The following is a 20,521-nucleotide window of genomic DNA, read 5'->3' as shown; positions in this document are numbered from 1 at the left end:
AGATTAAGCCAGCTCAAACCAGCTACTATGCTTCAAAACATACCTAACCAGCATATTTTATATTTTGGCACATGATACCCTGATCTACTCTAATTTTTTTTAGATATGTTTTGATATATCCATATGCTTTACAATATTTTGCAAAGAGGGACATCTGGCATCGTTAAAAGTTACAATCAGCATAAAAATATCACATAAAATCAGCACCTTCTTGCAATACAGAAAACTTGCTTTGCTTTCATTTTCATCACACTCTCTGCATAGCACTAGCAAAGAAAATCTTCATATCATGTCTTATTAAAATTATGTACAGTCTATTGCCTATTTCAGCTTTACTAAATAATCACAGTACTGACCAAAAAATAAAAATAAAAAACATAAAAACATTAGCACTATTTGAGGGGTACCTTATTAAAAAAAAAAATATATATATATTTATATATATATATATATATATATATATATATATATATATTAGGGGTGTAACGATACGCGTATTCGTATTGAACCGTTCGGTACGACGCTTTCGGTTCGGTACGCGGTACGCATTATGTATACCGAACGGTTCGTTGGAGTAATTAATTATATTTGAAAAAAAAAAAAAAAAAGAGAGAGAAAGAAATATAATGATATGCGTTCAACAAGGTAGCCCAATAACCCAAACAACGTAACAGGCAACGCCCCTGACACTCCCGAAGAAGAAAAAAAACACCATCTTATATGTTTATGTTAGGCTACTCAGCAGGCGCTCGCTCACTCAGTACGCGCTGAAGGCTCGTTGCAAAATAGCCAATGCGTTTAACAGACTAGAAATGAGAAGATCCTCCAATAACCAACAGGTCTGGTGTTAGGGTGCACTTTGGATTCCCTTTAAGCTATAATGGTGATGGCAAGAGAGTGGTGGATAAAAAAACAACGGTATGTCGCATCTGCAACATGACAGGGTACACCAGCGGGATTACAAAAAAAAAAAAAAAAAAAAAACCAGCGGGAATATCTGGGATATATGCGTCAGTACTATCTGGGAAAAGACGAAAAAAAGGAGAAACATGCACGCAGCAAACTATCCCTGCAGCATTTAGACACTATAGCTTACAGGGAATCCAACCCAAACACCAGACCTGTTGGTTATTGGAGGATCTTCTATTTCTGGTCTGTTAAATGCATTAGACATTTTGCAACGAGCCTTCAGCGCGTGCTGAGTGAGCGAGCGCCTTAGGGGCCGTTCACATATCGTGCCTAAAAACGCATGGAAAACGCTAAGCGCGTCTTTCTCCTCCTTTCCAAAGCGCTCGGGCAGAAGCGCTCATGAGGCGTCTGTCTTTGCTAAGCAACAATGACGTGCTCTCTCCATGAGACGCGGAAATTTCAGCGAAGGATAAATGGATTTGCAGCTCTAAAAATCGCTTGCAGTAGCTCTGCTACTGAATTTATTTCAAAATTGCAATCCATATACAACTATGATCAGCTGTTCCTTCATCTTGGCTGAGCTTTCAACGTTGTTACGGGAAAGGATGAAGCTGATTGGTTAGTTCTTGTCACATGACCCGCGGTGCGCTTGCGGCATTCTGAAAAGTTGAGATGTTTTTACATTTTGCTGTATCTAAAACGTATCGAACCGAACCGAACCGAACCGTGACATCAGTGTATCGTATCGAACCGAACCGTGAATTTTGTGAACCGTTACACCCCTAATATATATATATATATATATATATATATTGTGTCATTATTATTCTTCTCTAAAATATACGAAACACAAATAAAAAAGTCTGTTTCTTACTCATTAGTATGAGAGATAATTTAATTACACCCAAGAAAGAATAGTGGTCAGCTTGTTTTAAAAGGCGATAGTTCATCCAAAAAGTATTACTCAACCTCAAGCTATTTCAAATTGTAATGCTTGCCCTGGTTTGTGAAACTTTTATTTAGAAAAAAATCATAATGATGTTTTGTCAATACAATGAAAGTCAGTTGGATCCATTGTTGTTTGTAACATTATTTGATTTCAACGTATTGACAGTCACACCTGAAAATTTCTGAAGTTTCTTTGTGTGTGTGTGTGTGTTGTACAGAAGAATGCAAGTTTTGATGAGTGAATGATGAAAGACAGACAAGGTCAAGAAGCATGTAACATTAATGGTGCTGTTAAGCAATCTCAGCTGAGCAATGGTATACTTTATCTTTGATATTTACCCTAATACGGTAAATGACTTACAACATCAATACCAGAATGTCCATTTTATTATTATTTATTATTATTCATTATCTAAATGATCAAATTGGCTCATTAATGTTAATTAGCTGTCCCTCAAGCAGTTTTTATTAATGCTGCCATTCTAAACCCACCTTCGGAGAGGATTACATTTCATCTGATCTGACTAGATTTACCAGTGTGGTTTTCAAAGTGAATCAGGGTCCCATGCGTCACATGCAGTGGATCAAACATGCAGATATGAATGCAGGTGGCCGTCTAAACCCATTTCAAACACGGACAGATCAATCTGCTTTTGCTCTGTGTCGTTCCTCTGGGCTGCCTGGATGTGTCAAGTTTTACTTCAAAGTAAATCACACAAGCCACTTGAGAATGGTTTTATAGCTTGTAATAAATGTCTTTGTGCTTAACGCAGCATTTGTGTAATGCTTGTCAAAGAATACGGATATTCTGAACAGTTTTAAGAAGTGAAGGGTTGTTTGCCATTCAAAACTGAATTTAGAATTTTTTTTTTCTTTTAATTCTGAAAGTTCTGAATTTGAAATGAGATAGCAAACAGGATATAGAATTTGAATTATTTTTTAAAAATATCCAGACCATATTTAAATACAGGCTTGACAAAGGTTGTTTTAAACAATTGTTCTGAAATTCTGATTTGGTGCTCAAACATTTCTTATATTTATTTATATTATATTATATTATATTTATTATATTTATGCTGAAATCAGTTGTGCTGCCCAATGTAACTGTGATACATAAGGATTGCAGAAATTCATTTGAAATAGAAATCTTTTGAAACATTCTAAATATCTTTACTGTCACCTCTGATCAATTTAATGCAGCCTTGCTGAATAAAAGCTGAATTATTTTTTTAAGTCTCACTGAACCGGAGTTATTATATTAACAAACTAAAGCAATTAAAAACAAAATTAAACTTTAGCTAAAATTAAAATGGAAAAAGGTAAACATAAAACTACAAAAAAAATCAAACGTACAGACAGAGAGAGAGAAAATAAAAAATAAAAAACTAATAAACGGACGTTATAAATTGATATTTATATATATATATATATATATATATATATATATATATATATATATATATATATATATATATATATATATATATATATATATATATATATTCATGACTATATTTAGGTTAATGTATATTGCTGTGACCTCATTTCTTAGCACTCAATCCTTTAAATGATTCCACCGGTTCCAATTAACAGCAGCTAGCCACAGTCTGTTAGACACAGCCTTACACTTTAATTTGTCTGCGTGTCTTGAATTGCTCATCACAAACTTGTTTGTCACAGCTGCTGACTTTTGCAAAGGAAAATGATGACCAGAATTCCCATCAGGATGGGCGACCAGCCGTGGCACGCTTTTAGCTGCCACGCCGTGGTTCATGACCATCAACTGCACGTGTCCTATGTGAGCAATGCCGTCATACTTTCATTTATGCAGGAACACAGAAAAGACTGTTTCTGGGTTCATTTTAGAAATGGTGGGAGTGGTAACGACAGACCTGGTGAGCACACGCTCCCTGCACATGTTTAATGAGATGAGAAACAGGTGCATGATGGATCCACTCTCAGTGACCTTCTATAGCACTAGAGGTCTCAGTTGTGTTGTACATTAAAGGACAGATATATATTTAATAGCCCTCACCCATGCGAAGCTCTCTGAGGGATGAAGGTTGAGCAAATAAAGACAGGAAGGTTATTGTAGAACTTTGTAAATGTGTTTCTCTGTGAGGGAAATTTGGAGAATGCATAGAAAGATCACTTGGAAACGATGTTCTTTCTAATTTAAGCAATAAAGTAAAACCTATTTCTGTCAGGTGGGCGTTTTTCAACTACCTTCTGTATAAACACACCATATATATTGAGAAATGGAGCATAATGTAACATCTCTTGCACAGAGGACTGAAAACATGTTGAAAGTCATGATGCATGCACTTGTGTTTTTCCAATCACCCACGTTCACAAATACAACTGCAGGTCAGAGCAGTTAAACAAATATGCCATAGAAAACACTAGATTTGATACTCCTTTAGACTATATTGTCCTTTTCTTTAAAGCTGCTTTGAAACTATTTATGCTGTGTGTTATATAAATAAATCTTAATAGAACTAAATAAATTACTAATGATTTAAGGAGCCATCTTGAAGAGATTATTGTGGGCTTTTTATTGTTTACATTTATACTGTATATACAGGTGCATCTCAGTAAATTAGAATGTCATGGAAAAGTATGAAAGTATGCATGAGCCTGGTTCATTTTAGAAAGAAGTTCAGTGACTCCGAGTTGGCAGAAAGCACACCCTGTTAGGTTTCTTTTTTTACAACAGAGTTTTGTAAAGTTTTGTTGTTATTGAGGCTGTTTTACAACCAAAATTGATGGAGCTAAAGCTCTTTCTGCTGTTACCGGGATGACACGTGCCGCCCAGAGAAGTGCGATAGCCTAATTGTTGAGGTTTTCTTAAATAGGCATAGAAAAAATGAGTAGGCTCAAAATCAGTAGGCTTTCTTAGGCCTATTCCATGTTATTGTAGATCACATAAAGTAAAATTCAAATGCCATTGAATAAAGTCATTTCTGTTTTGTCAATAACATGCATATATATTGTAAGCATCGCTAGCAAAGAATCCGCAGGATTAATGAACTCTGCTCGCTTGCCGCTTTTCTCCTGCTGAAAATGATCTAAGCTTGTGGTTGCCGCATATAGGTGCAGTACAGAAGGGATGAAAGAGGCATTTCATCGCCACCCACACATTCAAAATAAATATTAAAGCATAATCAAATGTTTTACCCATATACAAAAATACGAAACAATCAAACACTTAATTTTCATTTTCTGTATAATTAACAAATGAAAAAATGAAAATCAAACCGCTTCTCATTAATCATTATTTCTTTTTAAGTAGAAAAATCAAATGACCAAAAGATACACGGACCGGACCACTCTGTGGGTTTCATTTAAATTTTTTTCATTTTCAAGTCAAAACTTTTCATTTTCAACTCTCTGTTGTGTTACTATAATATCTCTGTAATACAAAAAAAATAAAAAATTCTGGTGCGTATTTCTACATGCAAGATTTCTACATAGACTCACATTCTCTGTCCACCCTGAATATCAGTGCACAGGCAGATGGGCTCCTGTTGAAACACAGCTCATTAATGTAGCTCTGATTCAAGTAATCTCCAGCTTTCCACACATTTTAGAGTTTTCCTTCTGCACGGTTGCAACATTGCTGGGAACTACAGCTGTCAAATCACAGGTGGATAACGCAGTATGGATATTCCCTAAGTCACACATCTGTAGTTCTAGAGGATGATAGAAGACATGCAGTTGTTCATTTGCCACCATGCTAAAAAATGAATGCTAATGTGCCGTGTGTGCAAACGTGCACACACAGACAGGTTTGACGACACTGACCTTCATCTTCTCTGGGCAAGGCAGACTCTAGGCAGCCATTTATCTTTTATTCATCCTGCCATTTCTAAGGAAGGAAGCTTTCCTGCCACAGTGGCTTGTCAAAGTAGAGGCCGTTTTGTGATGTGTGGCATGATCAGCACACATACACACCGCAGGTTCATTCACATATATATATATATATATATATTCATATATCTCAGTATATCACACACACATTGTAGTTAGTGGTGCAGTCATGTGGAGATGAGCTGTGACTGACTTGACATCTGTCAGTGATACTAGCCTGACAGTCTTTAAAACCAGCTTCTTTTCCTCAACCTCCTTCTTTCTCCCTCTCTAGATTTCATTTCTGATTCTGCTTTTCATTATCCATCTCTTATGCTCCAGAAACAACATTGGTATTCTCACAAGAAGCCATACTGCACCACCTGAGCTACATATAATGACGAAAACATCTCAGATATTGTCAAATGCTTTTTGACAAGCTTTCCCAGCCATTGTTTCCAGCAACTGTTTCAAGTCCATCCCTAACACCTTTCCAGCGCTTTCTCTGACGTGATTGCTAGAGTAATGTACAGAGTCTGTCCTTCTCTGCCATGTTTGCATAACACTGCATTTTTTCATGACAGAATTGTAGAATTTTGTCATAAATTTGGCATAGTTACGTCAGTGGGTGACGGCAAGTTACTATCTTCATCAGTGAATCACTCGTTGAGAAGATTTGTTTAAAACGCTGATTCATTCAGGAATGAAACGGTTGACTGTTAGTAGTGATTCACTGAATCATCCGTTCAAATACTGAATCAGTCAGAAAGAAATGACACAACTGCCTATTGTTTGGAGATATGCAACTGTTATGCTAAGGCTTTGTTTGAAACTAATGGCAATATTGTGTCAATTTAAGTCACTTACTGTAATATTAACTCTATATATATATCTATAACTGTAGTATGAAATATATGATGCCTTTATATATATATATATATATATATATATATATATATATATATATATATATATATATATAATTATTTTTATTTTTTTTTATAAATCTGTTGCTTGACCACAGGTAATCACAGTCGTGCAGGTATAAAAAATAAGTATAAAAACAGTCTAAACATAGTGATTTTATTTAATATTTGCATTATTTATTTATAACCTGGTATTTTTCATCATTGAAACCCTATGTTCTTTAGATAAAAAAAAAAAAATTAATATATAATACATTGTGTGTGTGTTTTCTTAAACAATCACTAATAGTCTGATGTATCAAATATAATGCATAAAGTAAAACTAAACATTCATTTATTTTGATCCTTCTTGTGAGATCCACAAAATCTGCTAATTCCCAGCATTTATTTACATACCAGACCTGTTAGATGGCCATTTTTGTCACATGGCCATTTTTGAAATGGGCTTCATATTGTTACACTATTGATGAATAAATGCTGCAGAACAGTGAATTTGACTCCATTTACAGTACACTGATCTAACCAGCATTTATCTCCAACACTTTGCAGATGATAACTGTCATCTGGGAGACTATAAAAAATTGAAGACCAAGATGTTGGACTTACATGCTCAGAGGTACTTGACCCCCGGTAACCATGGCAGCCACGAAAACGATATGGCAGCTAGGAAACATCTGGTGGACATGATGTTCAAGCGCTTTGACGCAGATGGTAATGGAAGAGTTGACAGCAGTGAGCTCTCACAGGTAAGACCGAACAAGACTGTTTCAAAGTCAATCTCTTTCTTTTCTTTCACCCATTTAATTGACGTTGCAATTAGATGCCGTTTCTTTATCTTCTTAACTGTCATGATGATTTTGCCTTAATCAACATTTATTAAGGTCAATTTTCAGAGCCAAAATAGAGATCGTTTATTATACCATTATCCCGATTTTAGCATGTAAACACCTTAACCAGAGTTCTGTCAGTTTATTGAAGTGTGCATGTGTAATATTTGGCAGTAAAACATGCTTATGCCAAAAGTAAGTGCATCCGGAGTGTTTTGTGGTAGAGAAGAAGAGACTAAATCTCAAACTCTGAATTTGATCTAAGAAATGTGAAAAAAAAACTGCTCATCTCGTGTAGACATAAGACATTGGAATATTCTATGGTTTTTAATGCTTTATTTAACATCACTACTCACATAAAAAAAAAATTGAATACTCTGAGTAGAACACATAGATGCTTATATTTGGATGTTACCATCAGGGAATAACTTATTTTTAATATAGTCTTGTAAATGCTGTATACATGCATTGCCAGGTTAGTGATGTAAATTAATGTAAATGTGTGAATTGGGTGCAGCTGAATGCATTAATTGCATGCCAGCGTGCATTGGCTCATTTAGTTTACACTCGTACTAGATTCATCTATCGAATGACGTGACATCTCCATTCCCTCCTTCAGGGAACAAGGGTTACCATACGTAACAGAGACGATATAGTTAAAAAAAAATATATAATAAATAAAAAATAACTGGTAGCTAAACAGTTTTGGTTGTCATTGGCTTTTTATAGTGTGTTATGGACAAAAATACTTTGAAGTAAATAGGAACTGAAACTGTTTGGTTATCAACATACTTCAAAATATCTTCTGTTTTACAGAATATAGAAACTTATACTTGTTTGGAATGAGTAAATAGTGAGAAAATGATGACAAAATTCTGAATTGTGTTTGACTGTACCTTTAACGTTTTGAGTAAAAAGAAAAAAAAAACATTTTGTCCAGTCATAGTCATTGTCCAAATGCATCTTGTTTTGTTTACAGTAATACAATATCTGATGCTTAAATCTGACAGATAATGAGAATGGCTGGGGATCACTTTAGCTCATGTTTTATTGCATTGATGTGAAAACCGTTAATGAGCAGGCAAGCTTGTCTCTTTTACAATTTCACTCATAGACTGATCACAGATCAACTGTGCTTTATCTTGTCCTGCAGCAGAAAGATTACACCTGTCCACAGCAAAATGAGCAAAATATTAATGTATTCATATTTCTCCAAAGAGAAATCTCTGAACACACTTTGACTCTCAGTTACAGGCATGAGCCATTTCAATTTGTGCAATATTTTCATGCCATTTGCATATTTCTTCATTCTCAGTGGAAGAATAGATCTCTTTTCATGCAAGTTAGATTGAAGAAAATGTAAAAAGTTAACATTTTGTCTGCCCCTGAATACAAAAACTTGGCCTTTTGACATGAAGCTAGCACAGGTTAAAAGGTGGTAGAGGAATGGGAACATATAGAGAAATGCCTTCCAGCAAATTCAAAACATTCTGTCTTAATAAAGCAATTAAACTCCATTAGTATTCTGCTCAAGTATGTCTTCTGGTACTCCTGAAATGATCTTCAGTCCATGAACCCTTTCTGACTTATTGAATGAGTGCTTTTTTATGTCATATCATTAGTTTTACATTAAAATAACATATTTAATACATTTTGTAGCATAATGGAATCTCCTCAAAGCTAAGTGACTTCAGAAATTGTAATTCACCTAAAAGCAAAAAAAAAAAATTGCTGACAGTTTACAGTTTATTTCATTGCGCAGTAATGAAATAAAAGAAATTGTTCCCTATAATGACAGCTGTTTGCACAGCTTTTCAGTGAACTACGGCTCTGGGTAGTAAATTCTGCTCCATCTGAAAGTATGTGAAAATACAACATTTAATTACATGTTTTTACTCCAAACTCACTTCCTACACACTATAAGACATGCAACATATTACATAGAATTATGAGCAGTAATAAACACATTGAATTATAAATTTACTTTATTTTAATGAAAATAACTCCAAAAATGTAAATTGATTCCATTTCGATTTATTGTGCAGCCCTACAAATTGACTCTCCTTCAGGCCATCTAAGATGTAAATCACTTGCTCACCAGTAAATCATCTGCAGTGAATGGGTGCCGTCAGAATGAGCGTTCAACCAGTAATCTACACAAACTCAGTCCATCAATTAACATCTTAAGAAATGAAAAGCAGAGTGTTTGTAAGAAACAAATTCATCAAGACATTTATTTAACCAAAAGCAATGGTTTAAAGTTAAAACTATGTTGCTTTTGTTTTATTACAAACACACACCTTTTTACTTCACAAGACATTAATTGATGAACTTAAGTGGATTATTGTGATGCTTCTAACAGCTATGTAAACTCTCAATCTGATCACATCCCATTCACTGCACAGGCTCTAAGTGAGCAAGTGATGAAAAGCAAAATTCCCAAATATCTTCTAAGAAACAATTTCATAAACATCTTGGATGTCCTGAGAGTCAGTAAATTTTATTTTTCCTTTAATAAAATATAAATGCCAAAATACACAGAACAAAATACTACATACGTGTATGCTTAAGACACACTTTAAAATGTGTGCATCACTGCATTAGATGCAAAATATCAAACTTCAAACAAATGATGCTCAAACTTCAGCCAATTTTGTGTTAGAAGTGTAAAAATTAAGAATGTGTCTGAAGCTCAGACTGTTACATTGACAAATTTCATCATTTGAAAGTTTGCTTTATTCCTTGCTTGTTTTGTCTTGTAAATAAATGGTATATCAAAACCGCATGGCTAAAGAGGTCAAAGTGAAGGTGGCCTGTCAGTTTCCAAGCTGGTATCAAGTCTCTATAAGAGGATTAGAGTTAGCAACAGATAACAAAAGGACAGGATTGAATCTGAACACACAGGTCTGGTTTTAGTAATAATATAGGCTAGTTCGGGTCAACCTTAGCACTGCCCTTACCAAAAAGTAGTGTACATAAGTTAATTATCATTCATAAGTTAATTATGATTGTTCGTATGAATATGCTAAAGGCATTTTGTAAACCACAGTGAAACTAACCCCTAACATGCATTATAAACAAACCCTCCAGCTTTCTTTTACTAACTGTAATTAACATCAGATATTTCTGGCATGGATGAATGTATGACAGAACATTTTACAGGAATCCCTCATGTTTTCAAGCATAAGGCTGTTATAAAATCTTGCTCAGTTCTGGATGTTTGCCAGCTGACAGGATTCACAGTGTCTGATGCAGATAGGAATCACATCTTTAATTATTCAGAATGGTACACTAGAGCAGTGCTTTTGCTTCAGAATGGAGATTTTACATCAGACGTCATGTAGAGACCCAAGACGGCACTAAAATTGTGTAAACAAACATGCCCTTAAATTCAAACATCAACATTTGTTAATATTACCACGAGCTACATTCAGCACACCAAACACATTTGCTTTTTATTAAAGCATCAAACAGTAGGTTCTGCTTTGAATTTAATGATCTTTAATCTTGTTGTCGTGCAGGTCATCAAACAGGAGGGTCTGAGCAGTATGGCGTCAGAATGCACTCTGTTCGATCTGTTCAAATATAACGACGTAAACGATGATGAACACCTAACCAGAGAGGAGTTCTACACAGCTTTTGGTGAGTGTTATGTTTTGAAAAAAAAAAAGAAAGAAAAGATGTTGTTTAGGACTAGGAGTTAAAGCTAGGAGAAACTAAGCTCCATGCATAATTAGCTCCATCAGGGCTGGATGCACCTTCAGTAACTGTGACACTTATTGTCAGTGTCATTTGTTAATATCAAAATGGATAATTGCTGTATTTATTGAAGAAACTATGAGCACAATTTCAGTCTTGGTTACAGCCGTAAGAATTTTTTTATTTCATTGTGCAATATTTTATGTAATTTGGATATTTGTTTATTCCAAGTGGAAGCAGAATACTCTCTTTTTGATTAGGAATGGGACTGTTGAGGAATTTAATCTTTCCAATTCACTATTTCCATCTAATTGCACTACTTCCGATTTGCCGACTTGCAGTTCAGTGAGTAAGTTGAGAACTACTGATTTAGTCAATGATTTAAAAGAATGGTTCACCCAAAAATAAATTTAATTTACTCACCCTCATGCCATCCAATATATGTGACTTTTTTTCATTTTTTATTCTTTAGAAGAATGCTAAATATGATTTTTATAGCTGAAACTATGATCCTTTTGATTTATAAAATGCACGTCAAGGGGTTCCATCACTTGGGTTCCATGAGAAACGAAAAAGCAGGTACAACAAACACAATATTAATACCCACATCTCCTTATGATATATTGGTTCTTATGAAACAAAACAGTAGTTCATCAGCTAATTGGCCTGAGGGTGAGTAAATAAACAGCACAATTTCTTTTTTTGGATGAACTATTCCTTCAATTGTTCACAGTCAGACTGAGCTGTAATGTGTTTAATGTTGCATGCAACTACAGAGGACTTAACAGTAGGAAGATGTGTTTTCTGTTTCTTGTGTTTATATTATTTTGTAGCACCCAGTCTTTTTCTCTCATTATATTTAATTAGTCAGTAGTGGCATAGTGCCATCAGTGGGTCCAAATTTGGCCGGTTGGCATAGTCTAGTTATCAGGATGCTATAACTTCACCCTGTGGATGCAAAAACATCTTTCTGCAATGAAGTCCATTCCGGAGTCTGAATTCATACAATAATGTGTTTGTTTTTTTGTTTTTTTTTAGTCTTGTTCTTCATTCATTCATTTATTTGTTTGTTTGTTTGTTTGTTAGATGAGTAGAAAGATCAAAAGAACAACATGTAGACCAAATGCCTTCTATTCTTATTAGAATTTTTGTCCCAAATAAGAAATCCTATCCTAATAGAGAATAAATTAGTGCTCCCAATGCCTTGGGTTTTTGGTTATAAATTAAAATCTCCATATAGAAGGCTAAGACATCCCTTATGACACAAGAAATGACACATACTGAAATATTCTGAGTAAAAGTAAAGCTTGCAAACTAAATGAGGAAAATAGCAGTGTGTTCCAACCTTTCACACTGATGTTTAGCACGTCTGCTCTGTTTCCATTTCCTTTTTAGTCTCATCTTCCTCTGACATTTCAATTTGACTCAGTTTGTGCTGACATTCAACAAAGGCCGACAATTTTAACATGTGGTTCGGGATGAAAAAAAAAAACAATAATGCACTTGCAAAAGAAGCCTTTTTGCAAGAATCTCACTGTTACACACAGTTTTTGAGCAAAAGACAGGTAGAAGGTTTTGGAATGAAAATGGCAGCCTCTTTCTGCCCCTGTGCCCTTTCACCGATCTCAGCAGGGGTTTGGGCGAGGCGGGAAAAGCCCTACAGGGAATGAAAAAAAAAATGTGTATTGCTACTTTCACTTTTCTTTTAAACTAAAGATAAAAAGATAACAAGGCATTCTGTCTGACTCCTTCACACCATCTCTATTCAGCTCCTGACACTTTGCTTTCTGACACTTTGCTTTCTTTAAAAGATTGAAAAATACTACTTTATGAACAGTGCATGTTTGTTGTACCAACAGCACTAGGGTTCATGCTGTGAGCTTGTGCTTTACACTCAAAAAAATGACTCTTTAAACTTACTTAAGTCAATTATGGACAGTGGTTCCACACAACCAAATTGTGTTTTGATAACATTAATGGAATTTTTTGAATCTATGCAAACTCCTTGTGTTGTGACAACACAACTGAATGAGGTAGAATCTATGTGAAATAGTAATGTTCAACCAACTCAATTTATTGACTTTGCTTCAACTTAAACTGGTTAAGTTAACTCAACATGTTTTGGTTTATTACAATCTAGCCAAATTTGTTTCACTCTATCAACATAAGGAGGTTTGTTTCAAATTACTCATTTCAATTATGGACAGTGGTTCCACACAATTAGTTCTAGTTACTTTAACACAATATTTTCTTTTTGAAGTTACTCCCTTCAACAAAGCATTTTTTGTATGTTTTGTCTTGTAATGAGACAAAAGACAAGATGTCACAAATGATCAAAGTGTATTTGTTAAACAAGCAATAAATAATTACACACAGTAAAATACAGTTTAAACCACATTACAAAATTACACAAAATAGCAAATACAATTCTAATTGGCATTCATGGGCAACCAATCAAACCTTATTCCAGGAACAGGAAGTGGCTCCAGAAATAACTTCTTCAGTATTCCAAATGTGTACCTGAGTTCAGGAGGGTTGCTCAAGATCAGTCCATAAATCAGTCCCAGTAACATGGTTTTACAGACTGTAAACTGCTATAGGTCCTGAAGAACTTTATCCTTTAAAACTCCAACTTCTGCTGGACTGTCTTCAATGATGCAGCTTCAAATAGATTCCCATGAGTCTTCTGGATCACCTCCTGACTGCTGGCAACGTCTGTATCCTAGAAGTATTTAAAAGCATGGAGAACTCAAATTATTGTGTATTAACTTTAACAAATAATTTATTAACCTTGAACTCACCATATACTCCATACTGCTAGGGTCTTCATTTGGATACTTCAATTTCATTAGTCTGAAGATGAAAACAACAAAATTTAGCCTTTGTTTTTTTTTTCTAAAATTACATGAAAAAAAGTCAGTCATTCATCTTCTTATGGGAAATCCAGGCAAGCAGTCAAGATGGGATTCTAACAAACATTACAGTGGAAAATGTTACACATCTGGACCCTGTATGGTTAACAACAGAACTGGAATGTTCCCAGACCCAGAAACATAGTAAGGACATCAGTAAAACAGTCCATGTGACACCAGTGGTTCAACCATAATTTTACAAAGTAAACAAAAATACTTTTTTGTGCAAACAAAATTAAAACAGCAACTTTATTCAACAATTCTTCTCCAAATCGCATCTTCCACCATTAATCAACATTCTGGGAACATTTCAGTTGCATTGCAGCCTTTATGTAGGTTCAGAAATCTCTCGCATTTTCATAAAAATATTAGGGATGCACCAATTGACCGGCCATAAATTGGAAACCAGACGGTTTTTGCTTTAAATACGCAATTGGTAATCGGCCGGTCTTTGGAATTTTTTTCAGCCGATTTTTCCGGAAGTGCGCCCGCGTGCTCCGACTACATTACTTCTGTGTGAAAGCAAACACATCCCGGGATTGATTCCAGCATTGTACTCGGGTCGGGGACGTAGTAACATTGCTGGGTTCAATCCCGGGACAAGCGCTGTGTGAACAAAAGCCAGATCTAATGCCGTGTCGTAGTGATGACATTATCGTGTGACTCTTTTACTGGCTGTTTTGAAGGAAGATCAACGTTCACTGAAAAAAAAAAAAGTGCAAACTGTATGAAGCAGAGATCAGTTAGTTCCTCACTTTCCACGGTGACACCGAGATCGTTCGCCAGATTCAGTGAAAGTATTACATGCCTAATGTTTTCGACTCGTACATTACACGTCACGCCCTGATGTCACGTGTCGTTACGGGATCTGTATTTGCCGGAATCGCAGTGTGAAAGGGGCTTTATTGAGCTTTCCCTCAATTTTGGACTGTAGACTGTGGACTGTCCTTCCTTCTTGTTTGTTGCTTAAAGATAAAAAAAAAAATCGTCCAGTTTGCTTGTAAAAGAAATCGGTATCGGCCATGAAAAATCATGATCGGGGCATCCTTAAAAAATATCATAATTTGTGCTCTGAAGATGAAGGATGGTCTTACGGGTTTGAAACAACATGAGGGTGAATAATGACATGTTTATTTTTGAGTGATCTAGCCATTTAAACACACCTGAACCAGCTAATCAAGGTTCTTGGGAATTTTAAAACAAAAAAGTCTTACCTGAAGTTCCAGGCAGGTGTGTTAGAGCTGAACCCCACAGAACACTGGCTTTCCTAGAGCAGGTCTGGACACCCCTGCCTTGCATCAAAATAAATCTATCAGTTTATAGATATACCACATATTTTGTATTTATTGTATTAATAAACCTTATCTTATCTGTCTTTTTTTGTCAATTTCCAGTAACCAGTGAGAGAATAATGTTTTAATACAAGGTTGTGTTGAGTGCAGTTGTTCTTACCTGTGTAGTGGGCACCAAGAGGGTTTCAGTATTTGTCCAAGGTCTCTTCTTCAGTATGAAAACATCTTCGTAAATTTTGCAGTCCGAATCAAGTTTGGCAAAGATTGTTGATTCTAATGGGCCTATGGTAATTCTGGATGTCTCAAATTCTGCACAAACCTGTACACATGAAGTGCAATGTGTTACAAAAAAAAAAAAAAAAATTGAACAGCAAAAACCAATTCAATGATCAAAATATTAAGTGATTTATTTGTGTGAGTGATGAATAGTGTCATGTTTACCATTCCTAAAGGAGGACCTGATTACATATCTGGAGCATATGTATAATGTGAACAGCTCAGAGTAGTGTCCGGTTTAAAGTCATTGTATGACCACACCGCCATGTTCATAAACAAAGCTTCAAATACTCCCACTGTGCTGAGCCAGGGCTCTCAAAACTCGGTCAACATCTCATGGTTGGACATTTATTGATTATTTATCTTTTTAAATTAGTTAAAATATACATATTATAACAAATAAAGGTAATTACTTCCACTTTTTAAAGTCATTATGTATTACTAATACAATTAATTTATACAAATATATTTGGCACACAAAATGAGATAAGAGAGAAACTATTCGCCATTTGATTAGTTATATGAGGAAGTAGCTGAATGACAAATCATTCTGTCTCTTAACATCTCTTATTGTAAGCCATATGTATAATATAAAGTAAAGGTAAGTGATAGGACGTTTTATTTTTGGATAAACATTTTATTAATAAATACAATCTCTCTTAAAATACCTTATTGGGTTATGATAATCAAAACAGTTTGGTTTGATCTAGCGCAGAACTAAGACTTTAATGAAATATTTCCCCCACTTATAAAATGATTTTATTATTAGCTAGCTCCATACCGGAGAGCTGCTTTATAAAAGGAAATCAAGTTATAATTCTAGCGACACTTACTCTGTATTTTCATGTTTAATATTGAAAAGCTATCGATTGCATAAAGGACTGTTATATAAATAAACGTGACTGGACTTTTCTTTACTGGATTGCCTGGAGAACCTCAGAGTTCGTGCAAACATCCATATCTCTGTGTTCTTAAGAGCTGCTTTTACATCGCGGTCAGTTTTTTGTTGTGTTTATGCAGTTATTGAGAGGAAGGCGTGCAGTATATATTTACATATTCATCCAAGGTTCGGATCGGGTCGGTTTGCCTCAAACTGAAGTGCTATCTTCTTCTTTTTAATTGAATCAGGAGAGTGTATTACAATCTTGCGCTACAGCGCCACACTGTTCAAACTGCATTAATGCAGGCTTTCAAATCAGGCAGATACGAGATCAAACCACTAACGTTACTCAAAAACATTTGCTGAAAATTTTATTTTTATCGTCGATGTTGTCGATAATGTCGAGTAATTGTTTCAGCCCTAGTGTATATATATATATATATATACTAAAGTAAATACATTACAGAGAGTCGTGCGCTTTCACATCTCCCAACGCTTCAAAATCATCTATTAACGGTGCAATAAACCGATTACACAATACTAGACTGCAAAACAAAAGCACCTCAAAACAGAAACTCTAAGAGAAATGAAAGACTTTGACTTAACACAATAAAAACTTTAGATTTTCTTACCTGACTGATACCTCTTGCTCCCCTCCACACCGTCATCAAATGCGTTGGAAATCGTCACTTCCGGTTTTTTTTGAATCACGAAATTAAACACTTTACGTTACTTTAGCGATTGATAATTAAGTAAAATTTAAAATTAAACATTTTAAGTTGATTAAACACAATACAATTGTGTTTTGTCGGAAAACTAAATATATTTGTGTTGTTTTAACAAAACATATATGTGTAAAACGAACAGTGCCGGAAAACCATTTTTTTGAGTGTAGATACCTGCTACAAAGGGTGTTTGAATATGTGCATTTGCTTAGTCGGTTCGACCTTCAATGTGCAATTTACCCACAGATATAAGCTTCTCAGATTCACCTGATCCTGACATGTTTTTCCATGGCATGGGCACTTGTCAGTAAGTTTTCTCAGTCCACTTCTTTACTCAGTGATCCTGTTTAGGGGCATTCACGCTGACAGTGATTTGCAGCATCAAGGCAAATCAGTTTAATGTCAGCATCAAAACACTGAGTCGAGAAAAGTGTACCTTTATGCAAATGAGCATTGATAAAATGTTCCTGTGAGCAATTTCACCATTCTGAGTAATTTGTCTTGACCCACATACAGCAATATCATACAAAAAGATAAATAAACTATATCATAAATTGCTAGTATTCTCAGTGAGTTTGATTCATGCATTTAATAAAACTAATTAATCTTGTTCATGATATCATGTATTATATTATGCATTGCAATTCATGCACAAAAACTTTCCCTGAAGCAAAACACACACACAGGGGTGCACATAAGTGGTCCGCAGGTCCGCATGTGCGACCAAATTAAAAAAAGGCCGTAATATAAATATGTTCTTGAATCGCATTCGCATACCTACATGGTTGACAACTGTTAATGCACAATAACCATTTTAGATCACAAACTGTACTATATAAGTTATATTTTCAAACTGAAAGCATAAATCTAGGCTATGCCTACCTTTTCAAAGCACAATGCAAAACTGTGACATTCATTCACTGACGCTCTTTAATCAGCAGCGCTAAATCCGGAAGTGCGTATACTTACTTGGCGGCAACCCGCCAAAATAAAAGGCTGCTGATTTTAAGTTTGAATATGATGGAAATGCTTTTATTTATTTATTTTTAGATGCTTTTATCCAAAGCGATTTAAAATTGGGGAATACATAAAGCGATTCTTCTTACAGAGGCAAACAAATAAAGTAGTAGTAAATATTAAGATTTTATTTTTAGGTTTACTATAAAATAATTGTATTTAATACTAGGAATGCCTTTTATTTTTTAATAATATTATCACACACTATTATTTAGTTTATTTACTATTGTTTTATTAATTTTTTTAACTAAATGAATAAAGTGCAATAATATTATAACTATTATTAATTCATTTTTTATAGTAATATTTAATGGGTCACACAATACGCAGCTGTGTTCCTCCATCATTCATTGCCATATTTGATCTGACATTGTCTGTGGTGCAAGATATTGTGATGAGAGAGTTTTAGCTGAAAATCTGTAATTAATATAATTTATTGTTTGTGTTTTCAACAATAGTCTATTGCATGAATAATTAATAATTTTAATTCACTCTAATAACTCTGACATATTCTTGCATGATCTTGATCTGGGTGGTCTGAGTTGGGGGCAAGTAAACTATGGTAAGACACTATAGTTTCTTCTCTCTGATGGAGTTAGTATGGTTGAATCTGGTCTGAAGTGGTTTACTGATGTGTGAGTGAATAGAGCTTGTCAGTGTTGACTTGTGATGTTCAAACTCTCCAGGTCTGGGGGAGTACATCGGTCACATGGGTATAGATCTCAGTCCTGATGGAGGTTGACAGGCCATGAAAGCATAAAATGGTCCAGTTTTTTGTTTGGAGAGTCTCTGGCCCCTCCAGAGTAAACCAAGAGAATCTAAAAGAGCTAAGAAAGGTATCTTTTGCCATGCGTAGGTCATGCAGCCTTAAAACTTGTTCATTGCTCGGCATCTAATTACATTATTGAAAAGATGCTGTCTGGGTTCTTCATGCCCTCTTGATTCCTTATTGCAGCAATTAGCACATGATATGCAAGAGGTTTTTGAGAAATGCTAAATATGTTTACTCAGATTCTGGCCCTTACCTCTGGCTCTAGGGAGCATTTTCATTTCTCCTCAAGAGTCTAAGTAGTTCACACATTTAGGCTAAATGTGTGGCTTGTTTATTTTTAGCTATGCAGTGGCAATTAATTTATACTTATATTTTTCATCAGACTCTGTTACCATGCATCTCACAGGCTCCGTGGATATTGTGGGAAAACTGGACTGGTAATGTCTTGTATATATTTTAGCATCAATTAAAAAATGACAGTTTTCCAAATCTGAGCATTTATCGTGATTGCAGATTGCAAGGGTCTCCTCCCATGCATTCAGTAGCTAATTAGTAAATACAGAGCCCCGCACAAAAAATTATACATTTTGGGCATGATTTATTAATTAGTTCCCTCAATTTACTAGGATTTGCGCACAAATTTCATAATTCATTCCCTAGTTTCAAGTAAATTGTGCACACGATTTAATAATTTGTTCCCTCATTTTAAGTAAATTGCACTAGATATAATAATTTGTGCCCTCATTCTAGGTTAATCGTGTGCACAATTTAGTCATTACGTCCTAACAGGTACTGGTGCTTTTTTCATCATATAAGTATCATATTCGTATCTGCCTTGTTTGTGATACGAATACAAATTTTTAGTATTTAAGTGATGCAATGACATAGCCTACTTGGACCTTTGACTGATTTAATTTTCCCAGGTCTTAGGAATCTTATAAAATCAGCATGGATGCTCATTTGAGAAATTTCTTAATGAATCACAATATGAGATGAAGATGAGATGAAGGTGAAGAAGTGATTAAGAAGCTTGAAGATGAAAATGTAAGGCATTTACTTAACACACTGGTAGAGGTTTACATTTGAAAACAAAATGCAGAATCTTTTCTTTTTATGGAAACACTTTGAAATCATCACAGAACAACACATCAACAACTGCTAAGCCTTAACAAATACTTGTGTTGTGTCTACAGAATCTAAAATTAATAATCTATGACATAAATTATTTATAAGAGGGAGGATCCAATAAATCACATAACAAATTTCAGCTATTAAGTGAAAGCATTATTATTATTATTATTTATTGTAACTGCTTCACCTAAGTCAGTGATACATTTCTTTAAAACAACTATAGTGTTTCTGGAAAAATCTGATTGTACAGTGATCAAGGGTTAAAGAGGATGTGAATAAGAACAGTGAAGGAAAGCAAAGCAGTATACTAATACACAAAGATAAATGGCTGCATTTGCCACATGTACTTAGTAACTAT

General features: G+C 34.8%; 1 protein-coding gene and 1 long non-coding RNA gene across 4 annotated transcripts in view; one reads left to right on the top strand and one right to left on the bottom strand.

The window, feature by feature from the left end:
- Positions 1-20,521, top strand: part of LOC128027556 (follistatin-related protein 5-like) — a 121,809-nt gene that overhangs the window by 49,181 nt on the left and 52,107 nt on the right. For both annotated transcript variants that reach the window (XM_052615277.1, XM_052615278.1), the window contains exons 5-6: positions 7,182-7,378; positions 10,981-11,101. In XM_052615277.1, coding sequence (XP_052471237.1) covers positions 7,182-7,378; positions 10,981-11,101 — 318 coding nt within the window. The remainder of the gene's footprint in view (positions 1-7,181; positions 7,379-10,980; positions 11,102-20,521) is intronic.
- LOC128027562 (uncharacterized) lies at positions 13,482-17,249 on the bottom strand. 2 transcript variants are annotated; one of them, XR_008186756.1, is made up of 5 exons: positions 17,151-17,249; positions 15,523-15,681; positions 15,285-15,362; positions 13,960-14,011; positions 13,482-13,880 (listed from the first exon to the last, which is right to left on the bottom strand). It is a non-coding gene; the product is annotated as an uncharacterized LOC128027562 (long non-coding RNA). The 2 variants fall into 2 exon arrangements; XR_008186757.1 differs by lacking the exon at positions 17,151-17,249 and adding an exon at positions 16,692-16,754.

Source organism: Carassius gibelio, chromosome A14 (genome assembly GCF_023724105.1).
Source record: "Carassius gibelio isolate Cgi1373 ecotype wild population from Czech Republic chromosome A14, carGib1.2-hapl.c, whole genome shotgun sequence".
Classification (NCBI taxonomy): domain Eukaryota; kingdom Metazoa; phylum Chordata; class Actinopteri; order Cypriniformes; family Cyprinidae; genus Carassius; species Carassius gibelio.
This window is presented reverse-complemented; position numbering and strand designations above follow the sequence as displayed.